The sequence below is a fragment of the Rhinopithecus bieti genome, unplaced genomic scaffold (assembly GCF_001698545.2).
Source record: "Rhinopithecus bieti isolate Rb0 unplaced genomic scaffold, ASM169854v2 scaffold_1070, whole genome shotgun sequence".
Classification (NCBI taxonomy): Eukaryota; Metazoa; Chordata; class Mammalia; order Primates; family Cercopithecidae; genus Rhinopithecus; species Rhinopithecus bieti.
Genome location: NW_016803844.1, coordinates 3238369 through 3257411, shown reverse-complemented (window position 1 = coordinate 3257411; position 19043 = coordinate 3238369). Strand labels below are relative to the sequence as shown.

At 34.3% G+C, this 19043-nt stretch overlaps 1 protein-coding gene across 2 annotated transcripts in view; it reads left to right on the top strand.

Annotated features, from left to right (window-relative positions):
* The window catches only part of ERBB4 (erb-b2 receptor tyrosine kinase 4), a 1212321-nt gene that overhangs the window by 1157047 nt on the left and 36231 nt on the right, over positions 1–19043 (top strand). For both annotated transcript variants that reach the window (XM_017855612.1, XM_017855621.1), the window contains exons 21-25: positions 7693–7848; positions 10276–10351; positions 14287–14433; positions 16434–16531; positions 17963–18133. In XM_017855612.1, coding sequence (XP_017711101.1) covers positions 7693–7848; positions 10276–10351; positions 14287–14433; positions 16434–16531; positions 17963–18133 — 648 coding nt within the window. The remainder of the gene's footprint in view (positions 1–7692; positions 7849–10275; positions 10352–14286; positions 14434–16433; positions 16532–17962; positions 18134–19043) is intronic.

The following is a 19043-nucleotide window of genomic DNA, read 5'->3' as shown; positions in this document are numbered from 1 at the left end:
TCTTGAAGATCGTGGCTGCAGTTGGAAGTGTGAGAATTAACCATGAGTGTTAACTCCATGCTGGCTCAGGACAGCTGTATGAATCTGCTTTTCTTCCTCTGAATAGAATAATAGGAAGAACATTTAGGAACAAGTAGAATGAGAAGCTACTGCACCTAACAGTGCTGAGTAACCAACAGGTGTTTCAACTGGCTGCCTTTTCTTCAAAGTAGTCAAATTATATTTTTAATAAGATAAACTTGTGCTTATTTATTTAAAAAATACATAGTATCTTATAATAGTGAATGTTGATATGTTTTCCAGATTTTAAGCCATTGAATCCTCAAGACAACCCTCAGAGTAGACACTATTATTACCCCCATTTAACAAAGAAAGTGAAACATAAGTGTTGTATAAATTGACCAAAATCACATAGCTAGTAAGTAGCCAGTGTTTTTGGAGTCTTATATTTTAAACTTAGGATGCACTAAGATGATTTTTACTAAAATGTATTCATGACTCTCACTAAATATTTGAAGGGGGACATCTACTCTACCTCTTTACTCTTCTCTGTGTCTATTGTTGGCCCACAATTTAATATTTCAGATAGATATATTTTACAGTTTCATCTATCATGAAATAAAAATTTAAAGCCAGCAGTAACCTCAGAGATCATTTCAGCCAATCCATCACTTTTATAGCAGAGGTGAAATGAGTACCTGTGGTCATAAACCTAGTTAACAATATGTCCAAAACTTCTGTCTCACAACACTCAGCTCTGTGTTCTTTCTATTCTGCCATGAACCAGCTTCTGCTGGTTAAAAAGATCGCTCAGTTGACTCCATTACTGAGCCCCCTTATATTCCCTTTATGCACTATTTGGATAAAATCAGTTACTTCATCCAAAGATTCCTTTCTTTCCTTGAACATGCTTATATCTTTAGCCGTAACCATAGTAAGCATTATAGTTGGATTCTTCTTTCCCTCAGGGAAAGAATTGCTTTTAGAAGGAAAGGTAGTAAAAAGGAGATATTTTCATTTGAAGTTAGGTTTCCTGAAGCTTCCTGTTATTAAGAAAGCTTCAGGTTATTAGAATGAAAACAGAAAAAAAAAAAAAAAAAAATGTTCTTTTTGCTAACTCCAGAGATTAATGCTGGAGATTAATGCCTGTGAGCTGACTGCAGCTTGAAATTTTTAGCTCCACACATGTATTTGATAAAATTGTCACATGGCCAATATGTGAGAAGCAAATATTTATTGTCAGAAATAGTCCAGTCTCTCTTGACTTCCTTTAGCTTCCGGCAGCTGGGCAAAATACATTTTCACATTGAATTAAAACAATAATAATGCTTTTTTGCCAGATTGTCGTGACTCACATATCATAAGATTGAAAAGAAGGTCATGGCTAGGTGTTTGTCAATACCAATATTTTAAAATTAAGTCATTCTCTGTTCTTTTCCATAAGCAGTTTATATGAGTTGATTCTAACCAGAGATTAAAATGTTAAATTCAATTCTAATAACATTTTCCTTGGATTTTATATCAAAGTTCATTTCTGAAAATCAAGCATACAATTTGACCTTCTGTAGTTAACTTGTATTTACTATGATTACACATTTTAAGAGCTATGAGCAAAACATGGAATAAGTATGCATTCTTTGAAAACTTACTTGGGCTTACAGAGAAGGCATGAAAAATGGTAAAATTATGAATAGTTTGGGTAATGGTAAATTCTGAATAGTTTCGATAAAATCAGACTTGTGGCATTTGGATCATGAAGTAGACAAAATAACCCTAAAACACTTCTTTTAGAAACTCCCCTCCATGGTGTGTGGTAAGTGGCAGTTATCTTGGTGTAGAAAATCTATTTTATTAACCCATAGAAAACATTCTGCAGCACTGAACCTTTCAGATCTATTTTATTCGTGACCTTTATCTTCACTAAATTCTTTAGTCTGTGATGTATTTATAGAGGGCACAAAATCTTTTAATATGTCTTCTAATTTTTCTTTCTTCTTCTATGACAGCATCCTTGGGTGAATTATTGTTAAAATAATACTTTGAATAGTAATAATTCTGAAATTGTATTCACACATTAATCATGATGGGTGGGTTATAAGTATATGTATCACCATTTGCAAACATTTATTAAACACCCACTGTGATATATTAGCTGAGGTTCACAGATTTTCTGAAATAGGCAATTAAAGTTAAGGAGGGTAAGTAAGTCTTGTGCATTCTAGGATTGTTGATAGCTATCCCTGGAGCAGTAATAAAGGTTTTCATGTTCTACACTTACTATATGCCAATTGCTATTTAAGCGCTTTGCATATGCTAATTTACCTCACAACAACCTGAAGGAGAGATGCTGTTAAGCCCATTTAGAGAGGAGGAGAGGAAGGTGATGACAGAGAGATTAAATAACTTTCTCAGAGTGACAGGGCTAGAACATGGCAGGACTGGGGTTTCAAACAGGCAATTGGCCACAGAATCTACACTCATACCCACTCTACCGTCTTGCATACTCTGTGACCAAAATAAGAACAGTCTGTAGTTTGCACAATTCAAATTCCTGCGAACTTACAAAAAGATGCTATAATTTAACTGAGTTTAAAATATAAATTAAAAAATGAGGCAATCACTTGCATTATGTCCTGAAATTCACAGCAACACCAGATAATAGTTTTTTTTCTGCCAAAGTACTAGTGCCTTTTAAAGCTATATGACTTCAAGTGGCTGGATGCAGAGACTCATGCCTATAATCCCAACACTTTGGAAGTCTGAGGCAGGAGGATTGCTTGAGGCCAGGAGGTTGAGGCTGCAGTGAGCCCTGATCATGCCACTGCACTCCAGCCTGGATGACAGAGCTAGACCTTATTTCAAAACAAAACAAAATCTGTATGACCACTATGTTCATTAATTTATCCATGCCCACATGACCCTGTGACCCATTAAGAGAGAAGATAGGCTTAAAAATGTAGACTGTAGAGTCTGCACAGCAAGAGATCCAATCCAACTTCTACCATGCGTTAGCTAGATCAGCAGTCCCCAACCTTTTTGGCACCAGGGACTCTTTTTGTGGGGACCCGGCAGGGAACACAGTTTCAGGATGAAACTGTTCCGCCTGAAATCATCAGGCATTAGTTAGATTCTCATAAGAAGTTCACAATCTAGATCCCTTACATGCACAGTTCACAGTTGGGTTCAGCCTCCTATGAGAATCAAATGCCGCCACTGCTAATCTGATAGGAGGCAGAGCTCTGGCAGTAATGCTGGCTCACCTGCCACTCACTTCCTTCTGTGCAGCCCAGTTTCTAACAGGCCACAGACTGGTGCTGCTCCATGGCCCAGGGCTTGGGGATCCCTGATTAGATAACTTGGAGCAAGTAACTTGACCTCACTTAGCCTTAGTTTTCTCATATGTAAAATATGACAACAGTATGCATCTCATAGGATTAAGTTAACCAACCAATGTGGCAACATTTACTTTAATGACTGCTGTGTTCTAAGTACTGGGTCAATGTCAACTGTGGTTGCCATCAGTATTATCTTCTCATAATCTACTTTACCAAGCTGGCCTGGCATGGATATGAGAACTGCTACAGCGCAGAGTATAAGGTTTCTTTACCCACGAAACACAGCATCATAATGAATGACCCTTATTTGTTCCTCTTGAAACTTCCAGAGACTTCATCCAGTTTGTTTTTTGTCCCTGTTATTTCTAATAATTGTCTGCCACCTTAGTTGCATGACACTCTAATTTGAAGAGTGATTTCATTTTGAAGGAATCTAGCAGAGTGTGACTCAAATGAGATCTTCCAGAAAGAAAATCCTATTTAATGACTGTGATGTAGAGAAAACTGTTTGGAGCAATCCATAGATGATTCAACACTCTCAGGGTGTGAAAGTAGGACTAAGGTGGCTTTAGTAAGTAATGATTTGAAAGCATCCATCTGTATAATGATGTTTCATAGTTACAGAGCAACCATAAACATGTATTTTGATGGTTTGGTAATGATATCGATACTTACGTTCTTATTGCTTTTAGTGACGGTCAGGTGGGTGAGGGAAACTGTCTAGACATTGTCACCTAGTTTTAAAATTGATTTTCATTATTTTGAAGAAAGCGCTTTTCTGGACAAACAGTATTTAGCTTCAGAATAGTCTATTCTTTGCTGAGCTTTGTGTATAGAATTTCAAAGAACTTTTGGAGTTTTTGAAGTTTTTCTTGTATTGTAGAGTATGTCATTAGAGTGTCAGTCTGTGCAGGCTGCTATAACAAAATACCATAAGCAGAAATTCATTTCTCATAGTTTTGGAGACTGGGAAGTCCCAGATAATGGTGCCAGAAAATTTAGTGTCTAGTTGAGGATCTGATTCCTGATTGTTCATAGCTCCTGTAACCTCACATGGCTGAAGAAGCAACAGATCTCTCTAAGTTCTCTTTTATAAGTTTGCTAATATCATTCATGAGGTTCTACTCTCATGATCTAATCACCTTTCAAAGTCCCTACCTCCTAACAGCATCACTTTGGGGGCTGGAATTTCAACATACGAATTTGAGGAAGGACATAAAACCATTCAGATCATAGCACAGTTTTAAATTTTTTGGTGAATGTGCCTTAGTTCCCTATTGGCAAAGTACATATCACTCTTCCTGCATAAGTTTAAGAAATATAAAATGATATTTTATTAGAACGATATTTGGTTCAAGGGATCATTATCCACCTAAATGATAAAAGTCTAAAAACAAAATTGTTCTCAATGTATTCTCTTTCTTCATCATTCAAACAAATACTGTGAGGATGATTACTTAATTTTATAAATATTCCTTGATATTATCCTCTTTATAGTATTCCTTCTGGCCTAGTTTAGTTGAAGGTTCAGATACTCTTACACGTAGGAGCAGACGAGTGTCATAAGTGATGGAAGCAGAATTCCTGGGAAGAAATAGTGAGCAGTGGGATCTTGGAAAATGGGTTGGGATTACCCTCATTGGGGTACAGTTGGTCTCAGCTAAAGAGAAAGACTAACCCATACCCAGTGTGGGGACTAAAGAAAAAAAAATCTGAAAAATGGATGTATGTAGTCCATGGACTGCAAATTTGCAATCTTTATTTTACACTCCCATCACCTTGCTTCTGTATTGTGTCAGTGGCTCCTGCCTTCAGCTACACAGGTGTCCAATCCATTCTCTGTATTAACACCAGAGTGGCGTTTCAAAGAGTCCAACAATAATCTCATGCCACCCCCCGCCTTTTTTTTTTTCTGAGACAATCAATCTCGGCTCACTGCAAGCTCCGCCTCCCGGGTTCACGCCATTCTCCTGCCTCAACCTCCCCAGTAGCTGGGACTACAGGCACCCGCCACCACGCCTGGCTAATTTTTTGTATTTTTAGTAGAGACGGGGTTTCACCATGATAACCAGGATGGTCTCAAACTCCTGACCTCGTGATCCACCCGCCTCGGCCTCCCAAAGTGCGGGGATTACAGGCATGAGCCATCACGCCTGGTCTCACTCCCCTTTTTAAAACAACTTCCACATCACCTAATTGTATACTGCATGAAATACAAAAGTCTAAGTTCTTTACCATGACATATAAGGGACCCTTCTTGGACCCTGCCTCTTCTTTTGTTTTCAGTTTCACTTCTCACCACTGTCCCTCCCTAATACAGCATGCTTTAAAAATACAGAATTGCATGTCTTTGTCCAAGTACGCCACGGTACTGCTGCCCCTGTGCTTGTTCTGTTTGCCTGCAGTTTTACCCTCACTCTGCCCAATTGGGAGACATCATTCAATCCTTACTTAGGTCTTAGTACCACTTTGATGTCTCTCCTCTCATGCATACTTGCTAGGCTGTACTACATAAGGGCCTCAGAATAGAGTTCTTTTTAAATGCCTTGCATGTATCACATCAGTCCATTCAAGTTTTTATTCCCTATCTGCCCACTTTATTAATTAGCTTCTGTTCTCCTTTAATGTACAGACCTTATCTGAATCTTTTTTGTCTTCTCGGTGTCTGGCAAATAGTCCAGCACATAGTATGCGTTAACCTGTTGCCAACATATATTCCATGTTCTGATATGAAGGTGATAAGAAAGAGAATAATGAATGTTTCATGAACATTTCTTAAAGGGATAGATTTGGGAAGATATGAAAATATTTTATCTCCAAGGCAATGCATTTATTTATTTTTTGATCCTTTAAGTCATATAAGGGCTATATGTTCTCAGATGTACTTTATTCTAGGAATTTCTAATTTAATGTACTCAAACACAAAGCACTATTTAGGAAAGCAGGCAAAAGTCCCATAAATCTCGGTTGTAAGTTGATTTCAGAAAACACTCATCCGCACAGTGTCACCCAACTGTTGACTGATTAGACTATATCAGGCAGTATCTCCACTGGTTGTGTTTAATGTGCATTTATATGGGGTTGGCTCATGATGCTGTTTGGAGTAATCTTCTCTTTACACTACACCAGGTATACGGTTCATAATTTTTTGACCTGTGTGATTTATGTGTCTGTTTTCCACAGCTTTTGTTTTGGTATCAGAAACCATTAATCCTTCAAAATCCTGCAGTTGTAATGTTAACTGCCAACAGCATTGATTTGCAATTGGCGTGAGAGTATGGTTCAACCATTTCATAATAATTCTAATCTATTTTTAAATGATGACCATTGTACCAGTAAAATAATCAAATATAGAATTGCCCCAACTCTTCAACAAAAATATATTCACTCTATTCTTGGCCTCAGGTTTATTTCCTTAGTTTTACATAAGTTATTTTGTTAAACATAATGTTTAGCAACTCTTAGTTTACCTAGTACTGAAGTATAAATAATAAAGTAATTGTCACTCCTCTGGATTATGTTTTCTGAATTTGTATAGATATTAATACATAACATGTTATATATTGTTACATGCGGATGTATTGTGAGGAGAGCCAGCTATGTCTCTTGCTGCTAAACAGCAACACATTTTATTTTTAATTTCCCTGTATGTTTTATAAAGGCAAAATATTAAAGGCTAATTTCAGTGTCATTACAAACTATGTAATTTCACTATGGATTCTCATAGTGACTACTGACACCATAGAAGCCTTCTTAAAAATTACCGGTTTTTAAGACTTCTAGGGTATATACTTCATTCTGTGAATAATTAATAAGAATAGTATAATTCTTAGTATAATATCATAGTATAATTCTTCAGCCTCCATAGAGTCTATAATGGCGATTTTGGCACCATTAAACCTCAAATGAAATATTTCTAAAAATTATGGATAGAGGTATTTGTTTGGATGTGTAGGGGGGAGATGACATGAAGCAGAAGTTATTGAGAAGGAATGACTACAAATATGTGGGTCAATCCAAGCATATGTTAGCTTATCTGCTACAACACCTGCACACTTTGCAAAAAGAAAGAGTTTGCAAAAGGATATCAAGTCGCTTGGAAAAATAATGATCTAACGTTTAGCTCATGTGAAAGTAATTCATTTGTCTCATAGGACTTTAGGGAGAAAAGACCACAAGCTGTTTGTGGTTTGCTCTCCCCCAAAATCAAGTTTTCTCTAATTTTGAAAATATTCTAGGATTCTGGCTTCACTTAAAAAATTAGGCACTTCCAACTGAAGGCTAAGAGAATTCTTTTAGAAAAAAAGGAAAACCTAGGCATTAACTGACTATCATTAAGGAAATTGATGTTTTTCAGGGAATGATGTACCTGGAAGAAAGACGGCTTGTTCATCGGGATTTGGCAGCCCGTAATGTCTTAGTGAAATCTCCAAACCATGTGAAAATTACAGATTTTGGACTAGCCAGACTCTTGGAAGGAGATGAAAAAGAATACAATGCTGATGGAGGAAAGGTGGATATCTTTTTGAAAGCAATATTGCTTGAAAATGTAGTATAATATTCTTTTATGTCCTTATATTTTATACAAGAAATCAATAAGCCTGAAGCTTAGGAGATTATAAAACCTTGGTTCTACCATTTGCCTTTTCTCCTGCTCAGGGTATGTATATGTGTGTGTATATATTCCATGTACATATATATATATATATATATACCATATATTACCAGCTTCCATTTCTCAAAAGTAGCTAAAATAAGGTGATGTATGTCTGTACCCAGGTGACCTTCATGTTAGGTCCAGTGGTGGGAAGGGGGTGGATCCTTAGGGCTTCTAGAAATTAAACTTTAACACATGGCTGTAGAAATTGTCCCATTGATCTAAAGACCATAGCACTAACTCTTACAGATAACATAGCTTCTCTTTTATAGACCAGAGAAAAGTTTAGGTAGTACAAACAACCCTGAACAGAGCCACTGCCTCGTCTAACTTTTCTGACCCTCTAGTCTCAGCCTCTGCCTGACAACATCATTCCTGACTCTTTCACCCACTCTATGGTCTCAATCCAAGCCTTAGTACCATGTCTTGTACTTCCTCATTAACCTTCTCTTTAGCTTGCCTTTCTTGGCCAAACTATTAGGACTAGACTTCATATGGAGGTCCCTCTAGCTTCACCTGGTGAAACCTAAGGTCGGGAAGCCCAAATGAAATGAGCAAATGCAATCTTAGCCTATGGTGACCTATAAGCTTACACTAACAAAAAAACTCAGTTATTCTCATGTCATGTAAATATATTTATTATATGCTTTATTTATCATGGGCCATCCAAATATATATTATAAATATTTTGCAGTGTTAGGTTTCCAAATGCTTAACTTCATCACAAGGCAAAGTAACACAAAATTTTTTTAAACTACCCTATTTTGCCTGTTTGCTACCAAACTGCAGTAGTCTGAGACCACAGCTTTGAAATTCACTATAAGACTGCACAGAAGTTGAAGTCTATAAATCACATGGCTTCACTTGTCTTGAGAACATAAGATTTGAGACATAAGATTTGTCTAAAGCAAGATTCATTACAGCTTTAAATGCTTGGTAACCATTAAGTCTTTATCAAGCTACCTGTGATTTAAACTTACTTCTTTAACACAATGTCCGTAGTCCATAAAGTCCGCTAACTCCTTGCCCATAGGGAAATTACTTTCAATGTGTCTTCTGTTCCCTTTCACTGGATACCATGATTCTGTCATAGAGTTACCTTGGTGTCACCTTGGTGAGCAGCCAACCTCATTATTTCAAAGGCCTATTTAGTTTTAAGCTTTCAACTGCACAGTAGAAGTGTTTATCTTTATTCCATAGAATCTAATTATATTCTCAGCTATATAATGCTGCCCTTCATAGTTGAAACTCATTCTGCTGGCCCATCAGCAGCAGGATATGTGGGTTGAGTTGTTTTTCTTGTAGTGATGATAGATTTGTGCTGATCCCCTCACATTCTTTTATATAGTTCCTATTTTGAAAATGGTACATATTTTCAATACTGGCTAACCAAGATGAGAGAGGTCATTTGAAACTGGAAAACAAAGCAAGGCTAACTTTGGAATTCATGACTTTAGGCCTTTTAGTGGCCAAATTATATGAGAGGAGAAGGGAGGGGGCAAGTATAGAAAGAGTCCATTGTACTGGTGGCCCAAAATGTGTCTGAGGGTGAAAAGGGATAACTGAAAATATAACAAATCTCATTTTTTGAGAAAAAACTATAAACACATTTTTAGAAGCATATGTATTAGATGTTTAGATTTGATACTATAAATCATAATATTTACTAGCAACTTAATTACTGAATGTTAATTAAGAACTATAGAAAGTTATCCCTACTTAATTATTTTTACCTTTAATTGTTTATAAAGCTTTTTAAAAAAATAAGTAAGTACGACCAAGCATGGTGGCTCATGCCTGTAATCCCAGCATTTTGGGAGGTCAAAGCGGGCAGATCACTTGAGCTCAAGAGTTCTAGGCCAGCCTGGGCAACATGATGAAACCCCATCTCTAAAAAAATGCAAAAATTAGCCAGGCGTGGTGGCACACCCCTGTGGTCCCGGCTACTCAAAGGCTAAGGTGGGAGGATCACTTGAGCCTGGTAGGCAGAGATTGCAGTGAGCTGAGATTGTGTCATTGCACTCCACCCTGGGTGACAGAGTTGAGACCCTATCTCAAAAAATAAATAAATAAAATAAAAAATGAATAAGTATAGTATGTCTTTAGATTATTTCACTTTATGTATTTTATAAATTAACATATATTTATGGTTATAGTTATATCTACACATACACAATTTAAAAAATATGATTAAGTCCAGCCCAGAGATTCACATTTATGAAATACATATAGAAATGAATTTTTAATGTAATTTTAAAACTTTCACTTCTTACTTCTCTACAGATGCCAATTAAATGGATGGCTCTGGAGTGTATACATTACAGGAAATTCACCCATCAGAGTGACGTTTGGAGCTATGGTAAATAAATCTTCTTTGCGAATTAAAGCTTGTAAAGCAAAAATACATATGTTAAATTCATGTGAAATATCTTAAGCTAAATTATTTTGTTGTGTTATAAATACCTATTTATAAGCCTAATCTAAAGGAGTTAACTCTTTGCTTTCTCAATGAAAAAAAGAACAACAAAATATTCTATTTTATTTTATTTTAAAGTTCTGGGATACACATGCAAAACCTGCAGGTTTGTTGCATAGGTATACATGTGGCATGGTGGTTTGCTGTACCCATCAACCCATCATCTAGGTTTTAAGCCCCACATACATTAGGTATTTGTCCTAATGCTCTCCCTCCCCTTGCCTCCCATCCCCTGACAGGCCCCTGTGTGTGAGGTTCCCCTCCCTGTGTACATGTGTTCTCAATGAAGAACAACAAAATATTCTAAATAGCATTCCTATCTGCCTTTTTCTGCTTTTTTCTAGTTTATTACAATGTAATATACTAATATCTCTGCTAAGATGTTTTCCATAAGCTTTGGTTTGATAGCAACTGGCCTGATCATTTTGACAGGAAAAATATTCAGCCAATATTGGTTTAGGGACAATTTCACAGAATTTCATGGCGTTAATTTTAAGCGACTTTCAAAAACATAACTCTGAATATAGTAAATATTCAAACAAAAACAAAACCAATTTTGTGTGTTTTTTACATATGAGAATTTTATGTTCTATAGTAGAAAACAGATTATTGTCATAACAAAGAAAAATTACTGACAGCAGTAAGTTAGAGCAATGAACATGGTAAAAAGAGAAGAATGCTAATTACAACATTAATTTTAATTTACAAAGTACTTGTGGAGTAACAGAAATGTTACAGAGTGAATAATATGAACTGGAAAAGAGTGATATCTATAATTAGAACATTTATTTTATTGTGCTTAATTGTTAAGATGAGCTATTTAGCATCTGTCTGGCTACTTAAATGTAAGTCCGGTATTACTAAGAAGGAGTCAATATGTTTCTAAGTTTAAACATATCATATAAAATTGGCATTTCTTACCAATAAGAAAGCATAACACCCACTTAAATAAAAGGGTGGTAGTGAGATTTAAACGCATGGTACAATTTATTTTACTCAAAATTAAGCTTAAAAAAAGTTTTACCTTTTTTTGCATTGTTGGAAAAAAAGATATAAACCATTCAATCACTTCGAACTTACAACTCTTATTTGTCAATGCTTGACAAAACTTACTTCCTAAACTATTGTAAGAAGTGTACAGAAAAACATCTATTACATGTATTCTATAAATTTATATATTATATGACACAGATTAGCATGTAGATTAGCATTTATATGTTACATGATATAGACAGGTTTATAGAATATATACTATGTCAGATTTATATATTATATATATCATATAGTATATTTTACAATATATATATATAATATATATTTTGTTTTTTTTTTTTTTTTTATTTTCTTTCTTCTTTTTCTACTTATAATCACTGAATCAAAATATGGCAATCTCCCTGAAACAAATTTAAATTCCAGCTCAAAATTTATATGTAAAGTTGGCAGAACCAGTCATATTTTTAATAGTAAAATTTGTCTTTTGGGGGAAAGAAAATCTTGTTACTCAGGCTGTAACATTTTTCTTCATGTGGAGTTGCAAAATCCCAGGAAGTGTTCATCAAAAAATAAATAAAAGACAGGTTAGTACCTCTGTTTGGAAACACAGCCCAGTCATCAACCCATATTCATAAGACACTTAAAAATTTTTATTATATTCTAGTGATTGCAAAAGGCATAAAAGAGAGAAAGTTAGCATAATTGTTTACAGTGCACCTTTATGAAAATTCTCACTAGTGCATTTTATTTTTACAAAAGTAAGCATCGGCTGTGATCTACATCTTAAAGAAAAAGGAATTGCAAGTTAAAATTTGAGGTTGTTTTATTTTAGCTTCCTGATATTGTCTTTTGCATGCAAAACCATCCTTTTCTAACCCTATCTTGTCATCACCTTTACAAGCATTATAATGGATTATTATCAGAAGTAGTTTTTATATTTTGACTTTTGTTTTCTGTATTTATATGTTTCTGTTATTATATTTTCTATTATTTTGATTTACAGTTGCTTTGTATCTTGCTTATAGTTGGGAGTTCTGATAGAGATGTGAGAGTATCTACTCTATCTTTTAATAACTGCCTATCTAGTTAACAAATGTTCCCTTAAATATATATTCTAGCCAGCATGGTTCTCGTGCATTCTAATCCATAGCATTTTAGGGAGGCGACGTGGGCAGATTGCCTCAAACCCCAGGAAGCTGAGACCAGGCCTGGGCGACATTGCTGAAACCCTTTTATCTACTAAAAAAATACAAAAATTCAGCCAAGCATGGTGGGCTCATGTCTTGTAGTCCAGCTACTCAAATTAAGCTGAGGTGAAAAGATCATGTGAGCCTGGGAGGTTGAGGGTGCAAGTGAGCTTGATCATGCCTCTTCCACTCCATTCTGTGACAGATTGAGACCCGTCTAAAATATAAAAATATCATTTAAAATATAAAAAATTCTAAAAATATAAAATATTCTAAAATAAAATATTCTAAATATAAATTATAGTATATATATATTCTGTAAGTTATGACTATCTAGAGATGAACAGTCATCCACTTAACTTGTTGCAGCCCGCCTCAGAGAAAATTTTTATATTTTAGGAACTACTCCTTAATATACAAACTTAAAGATGTAATAACAATCAGTCAATTAAATTATCACTAGGTACATGTTAACAATATACCTAAAATCCTAAGATGTAAATATTAACCCAAAAAAATCAGGTAATAGTTAATATTCTATTATAAAGAATAATTTTAAATTCAACATAGGTTTATATTTTAAGCTTTGTATTTTTGTTATCAGTCAATGATAACTGTTATAAACTAAAAACGACTTCAGCCTGAGTAAATAATTCATTACAGATGGCAGTAGGAAAGAAAACATAGCTCTAATTAATGGATTTTATATTGAAAGATGACTGTATATCAATCAAAATTCACTTTGTAATATTTTTGTGCCCAGCTAGCCATTTCTGAACTTAAAAATCTTTACCCTTAAGAAAATATTATTTTAAACTATATGATCATTATATCACAAAAATGATATTTAGTGTATATATTATTGCTGAAATCAGAACCATCATTATCATCAAAACTGGCTATTTGCATGCTAACATTTAGTGTATTTGCTTTTGCAGAGAAAATCAATGTCCCAGTGATTCAAGAAAGCCATTTTATTACCTAAAGAATAAACTACTTTTTATCCCCTTCACAATTTTGTTGATGCCTACTTCGCATGTACTATATATTACATATGGAACATTCCTCACTCAGGCTCTCATATTTACTAAAGAAGTAAATCTGTTTTATTCAACTGTTTTCTTTGTGTAAGGTAGAGAGAGTCACAATTCTTTATTGTAACATGAGGTAATTATTCTGGAAGGCTTTAATAGCAAAGATGCTAATCTTAAAATTAGTCAATATCTTCTTTTACTGGCAATCATATTTATTGTTACTGAATACATATGTATGTATAGTAAATGAATTGTTTTATGGACTGCAACATGGTATAGTGAAATATAACTTGGATCAGCAAACATTAGTATTACCTATAGGCAGAAATGGGAAACAGATTCTATACGCTGATATCCACTGTAAATTGTCTCTTCTATCCATTAGAAATTCCAAGACAATAATAAGAAAATTGAATTCCCCCGCAAAGATTTTGACATTGGGGTTCTCATAATGGATACAGGAATTTGTGGAGCTTTTTTTTTTTTTTAATTGATTGGTGTTTTGATTGACCTATAAGGAGTACTCTTTTACCAGTGGTATGTTGCTGGTTTGTTCAAAATATGTTGTTAATATGCTTAAGTAAGAATTTTTTCTCCAATATAGGAGTTACTATATGGGAACTGATGACCTTTGGAGGAAAACCCTATGATGGAATTCCAACGCGAGAAATCCCTGATTTATTAGAGAAAGGAGAACGTTTGCCTCAGCCTCCCATCTGCACAATTGACGTTTACATGGTCATGGTCAAATGTAAGATTGCAAAATAATGTTATCATCACCATCATCATTCTTAGCAAAGTAATAGCACAGATTACTCAATCTGTATAACATTTCTCTGTATTGAAAAATACAACAGTTCAAAAACAATTATGAAGGGAACACGTAAACGCCTCTTTGTTGTGACTATTATTAATATAAAGGAATATTCTTCCATGCTATGAAGTCAAAATTATGACTCTTTTACTCTCATAATCTCCATGACAGTCAAATTGCCTGTCATAAAGAGAGGTAATTAGTCACAATAATGTTCTTAGTAACATTACTAACAGGAATGTTAGTAATAACATTAGTGACCTTTATGGGAAAATATCAGGCTACATAAATGATGTAAACATGAAGAAAAAAACCTGGAAACTGATAGTTTTAAAAATTAATTTAATAGAAATGGGTCTATGGGTTTTAGTCAAGAGCAAATTAGCAGGATAAGATGGGAAGTGGGAAGAAATGAATCTATAGTGAGCTAAAAAGATATAAATGTTTACTTTTTTCAATTTGATCATTTGTTTACATCAAACTCTTACTTTTCTTTATTCTTCCTGTGCCCCAGACACATATGTATTATAAATGTGTTTTTGAAGCACAGGCCCTTAATTTAAATAGAATTAAGGAAGTCTCCAGAGTTTCTGGCTTAATTTAAGTGAGATTAACATGTAGCAATTTCTCTTGTATAATCTAAGGTTTTCCCCTTCTGATTTACACCGGGTTAGCAAAGAAACAAACTTGTGAAGGTGAATAAGCATCTTATTAATAAGAGACTTTGGACCCAGGTCTACTCAGATTTATATTCATGACATGTGTGATACATTCTGACAGTGAGGGAGGAAATAAAAAATGTTCTTTGCAGTTCAGGTCAGCATGCCCTTTTCACTAAGCATAGTTCTATTTACTCAATATTTAGTTGGAGAGAAACCGATACCTCAACTGTGGTTAACCTTTTTTGGCTTCAATAGTTTCAGAAACACCTATTTTCTCATTAGCATCTTGGCATTAGCAAGCATTTTTTCAAGTGAATGCATATAGAATACAGAGCATTTGAGCTTTGTTTGGAGAGAAAAAAAGCAGATGACATTAATGATACATAAAATAACACCCAAAAAAATCCCAGAAAAGGAAGGAAAAAGCTTTACAGCCTTATTCTATTAAATATTGTTTGGTAGATATCTATGGAAGAAAGTTTAAAAACATGCATGTCTTATATAATCTAATCCTATAACTAGCATAGGAAATGATTGAAATTCATTAGAATTTAGCTCTGATGAAATTATATAAAACCAAGTAAACACTTTCTCTAATAGAGAATTTTACCTTTCTTTTGGAGTTTTAATACCTAACAAGAGGATAATTTGGCAAGAAAATCAAGGAAAGCTTGGTACTTTTATTCTTGTCATCTCATTAGCTAAACAGAGCCTGTAGAGATAAAGTCTACTTTATTTAGACTCCCAGCTAAATAATAATACATACCTTGAAAACTGCTGATAGTATGTTTATGCTGGACAAGCTAGTACTAAGATAAGCTAATGTCTATTGCTGAATAGGCATCACCAATCACTTTGCATTAGTTTTTTTTTTTTTTTTTTTTTTTTTTGTCCACCAGGACAAATGTAGCACAAGACAGTTGCTTTTAATTCCTCTTTTCCCCTTTGTGCCAGTGTAAGCATTGTAACCAAATCTTTTCTCCCATGTCACTCCTAATACAAAGCAATAGCTTATATTGCAGTTACCTCATCTATACCCATCAGAGAAAAAAAAAAATCTTTTGCTTGACAGTACATTACATTTAGTTACGAATATCAACAAAGAGACTGATAAAGCCTTACCAATTGAGTTGCTTCTTTTACTAGCTTTCTTTCTTTTCAGATCATTATGATTAAAACAACATTTTCAAACTGTTGCTCATATTTTCACAAAATTTAAATTTCAACTCCTTTGAATTATGGATATAGTGACATTTTCACTGTGTAAATTTCCAGGTTGGATGATTGATGCTGACAGTAGACCTAAATTTAAGGAACTGGCTGCTGAGTTTTCAAGGATGGCTCGAGACCCTCAAAGATACCTAGTTATTCAGGTTAGTACATTTGACTTATGCATTTAAGACTAGACTGATGGCAAACTCACTGCAAAATGAGTAATATTGGGACTTTGGAACTGTGGGAATGACCACTAACATGCTGATTAATTAAGCAGATTATCATGTGAAATGACTTACTTATGGAAAAGAGCTTTTTTACTTCATGTCAGATCCACCTTTTAGCACCTTCCCTTAGTATTCAAGTGGCTCTGCTATTGAACAGATAATTATGATTATACATATACATGAAAAGGTCTTGATCCTCAGACACTTATTTTAGCACCTTGATTTTATTAACATTATGTATAAGTCATGTTCATTAGTACAATTTTCATTTTTCAGAACAAAAGGAAGACAGATTATTGTTTTAATCTTGCCCATGCTTGAAGACAGAGAATCAAAAGTTTCAGTATATTAATATTTAATTTACCCAAAAATATTTTAAAAGATGTTTTGTTTTATTTGGAGGGATAGGCAGTATCCAAGCAATAACTCAATTCAAATGAATTGATGCACATTTGAATCAACCAACCAGCCAAAGGAATATTTTTTATTTAACACTAGAAAAATAGACTGGATAATTAAAAAATAATAATATATTTCTCTATGATTATTTTCACCTAAACTATAAACAAATGGGCCTTGGACTAGAGTGAATTATGTTTCCTCAGTAAAACAAGGCAGCCTTTATTTACATATCAATAGTCTGACATAAAGATGAAAGCTAGGTTTTAGAAGATACTTATTTCCATTTATTTTTTCCCCAAAATTAGTTTTCATGAACTGAAACTGTTTCCAAAATCATGTAACTTTAAAATATAGGAAAAATATTTAAGGTGAGGTGAGGAAGAGCATAACAAAGGTTTTGGTGTCTTTCTCGTACTCCTTTAGTCTATTTGCCACTTGCACTATGAGTTTTGAATGTCACTACTTTGAAAATGTAGCCAGTATGCTATAGAATAAAGTATAGACCCTATGGTCCTGATAATCCTACAGCATCAAACCAACCAAATAAACATTGATAAATTGATCACATTTTATTGTTTATTCTTAAAGTTGCAACCCATACACGATCTGGGCAATGAACAATTATTTTCAGACCTGAAATTGATTTTACCTCCCAAATATCATCTTTTGATTTTGCTTTATTATTCTCTAATGGTATTTATCATATTCTCCTTGTATAAAGTGTGTTTACCTGGCCCTATCATTTCTAAGCACGTTATAGGTTTCTTAATGGCTGGTGGTTGTGCTAAAGACTTGTTTTTGTTTTGTTTTTTTTAATGTGTGTATGAATTTTCAACCATTTGTTATGATATTACATATTTAAGATAAAGAAAGAATCATATTTGTGTCTGATGGGCAATCTTTTTTACATATTTAAGATAAAGAAAGAATCATATTTGTGTCTGATGGGCAATCTTTTAGGGTGATGATCGTATGAAGCTTCCCAGTCCAAATGACAGCAAGTTCTTTCAGAATCTCTTGGATGAAGAGGATTTGGAAGATATGATGGATGCTGAGGAGTACTTGGTCCCTCAGGCTTTCAACATCCCACCTCCCATCTATACTTCCAGAGCAAGAATTGACTCGAATAGGGTAAGAAGGAATTATATACACATACCATATTATTTCTGAGATATAAAATCAAGTAAATAGGTTATAAGCACTAACATTTCAAAATAATTATATAGCTCAAATCAATGTGATGCCTAGATTAAAAATATACCATACCCACAAAAGATGTGCCAATCTTGCTATATGTAGTTAATTTTGGAAGACAAGCATGGACAATACAACATGTACTCTGAAATACCTTCAAGATTTTAGAAGAAAAACATTTTCCTCATCTTAATTTATCTAAAACAAACCTTTAAAAAACAATTCCAACTAATAAAACTATATGTGTATATAAATAAATGAAAATTCCTATGAAGTAGGCTTTCTACTTTTCTTTCTTAAAAAGATATTATGATTTATTAGTCAAGAAGTAATACAAGTATAAATCTCTTTCACTCATTTAAGAAAAATTAAATATTTTCTGTCAAGCAGAAACACAGAAAAGCGTGCAGTCCTTTGAACCTAATCATATCGAAAAGGCTGCTAAGAAGTAGATTTTTTTTTTTTAATTATACTTTAAGTTCTAGGGTACATGTGCACAACGTGCAGGTTTGCTGCATATGTATATATGAGCCATGTTGGTGTGCTGCAGCCATTAACTCGTCATTTACATTAGGTATATCTCTCACTGCTATCCCTCCCCCGCCCTCCACAATAGGACCCGGTGTGTGATGTTCCCCTTCCTGTGTCCAAGTGATCTCATTGTTCAGTTCCCACCTATGAGTGAGAACATGCGGTGTTTGGTTTTCTGTTCTTGTGATAGTTTGCTGAGAATGATGGTTTCCAGCTGCATCCATGTTCCTACAAAGGACACAAACTCATCCTTTTTTATGGCTGCATAGTATTCCATGGTGTATATGTGCCACATTTTCTTAATCCAGTCTGTCAC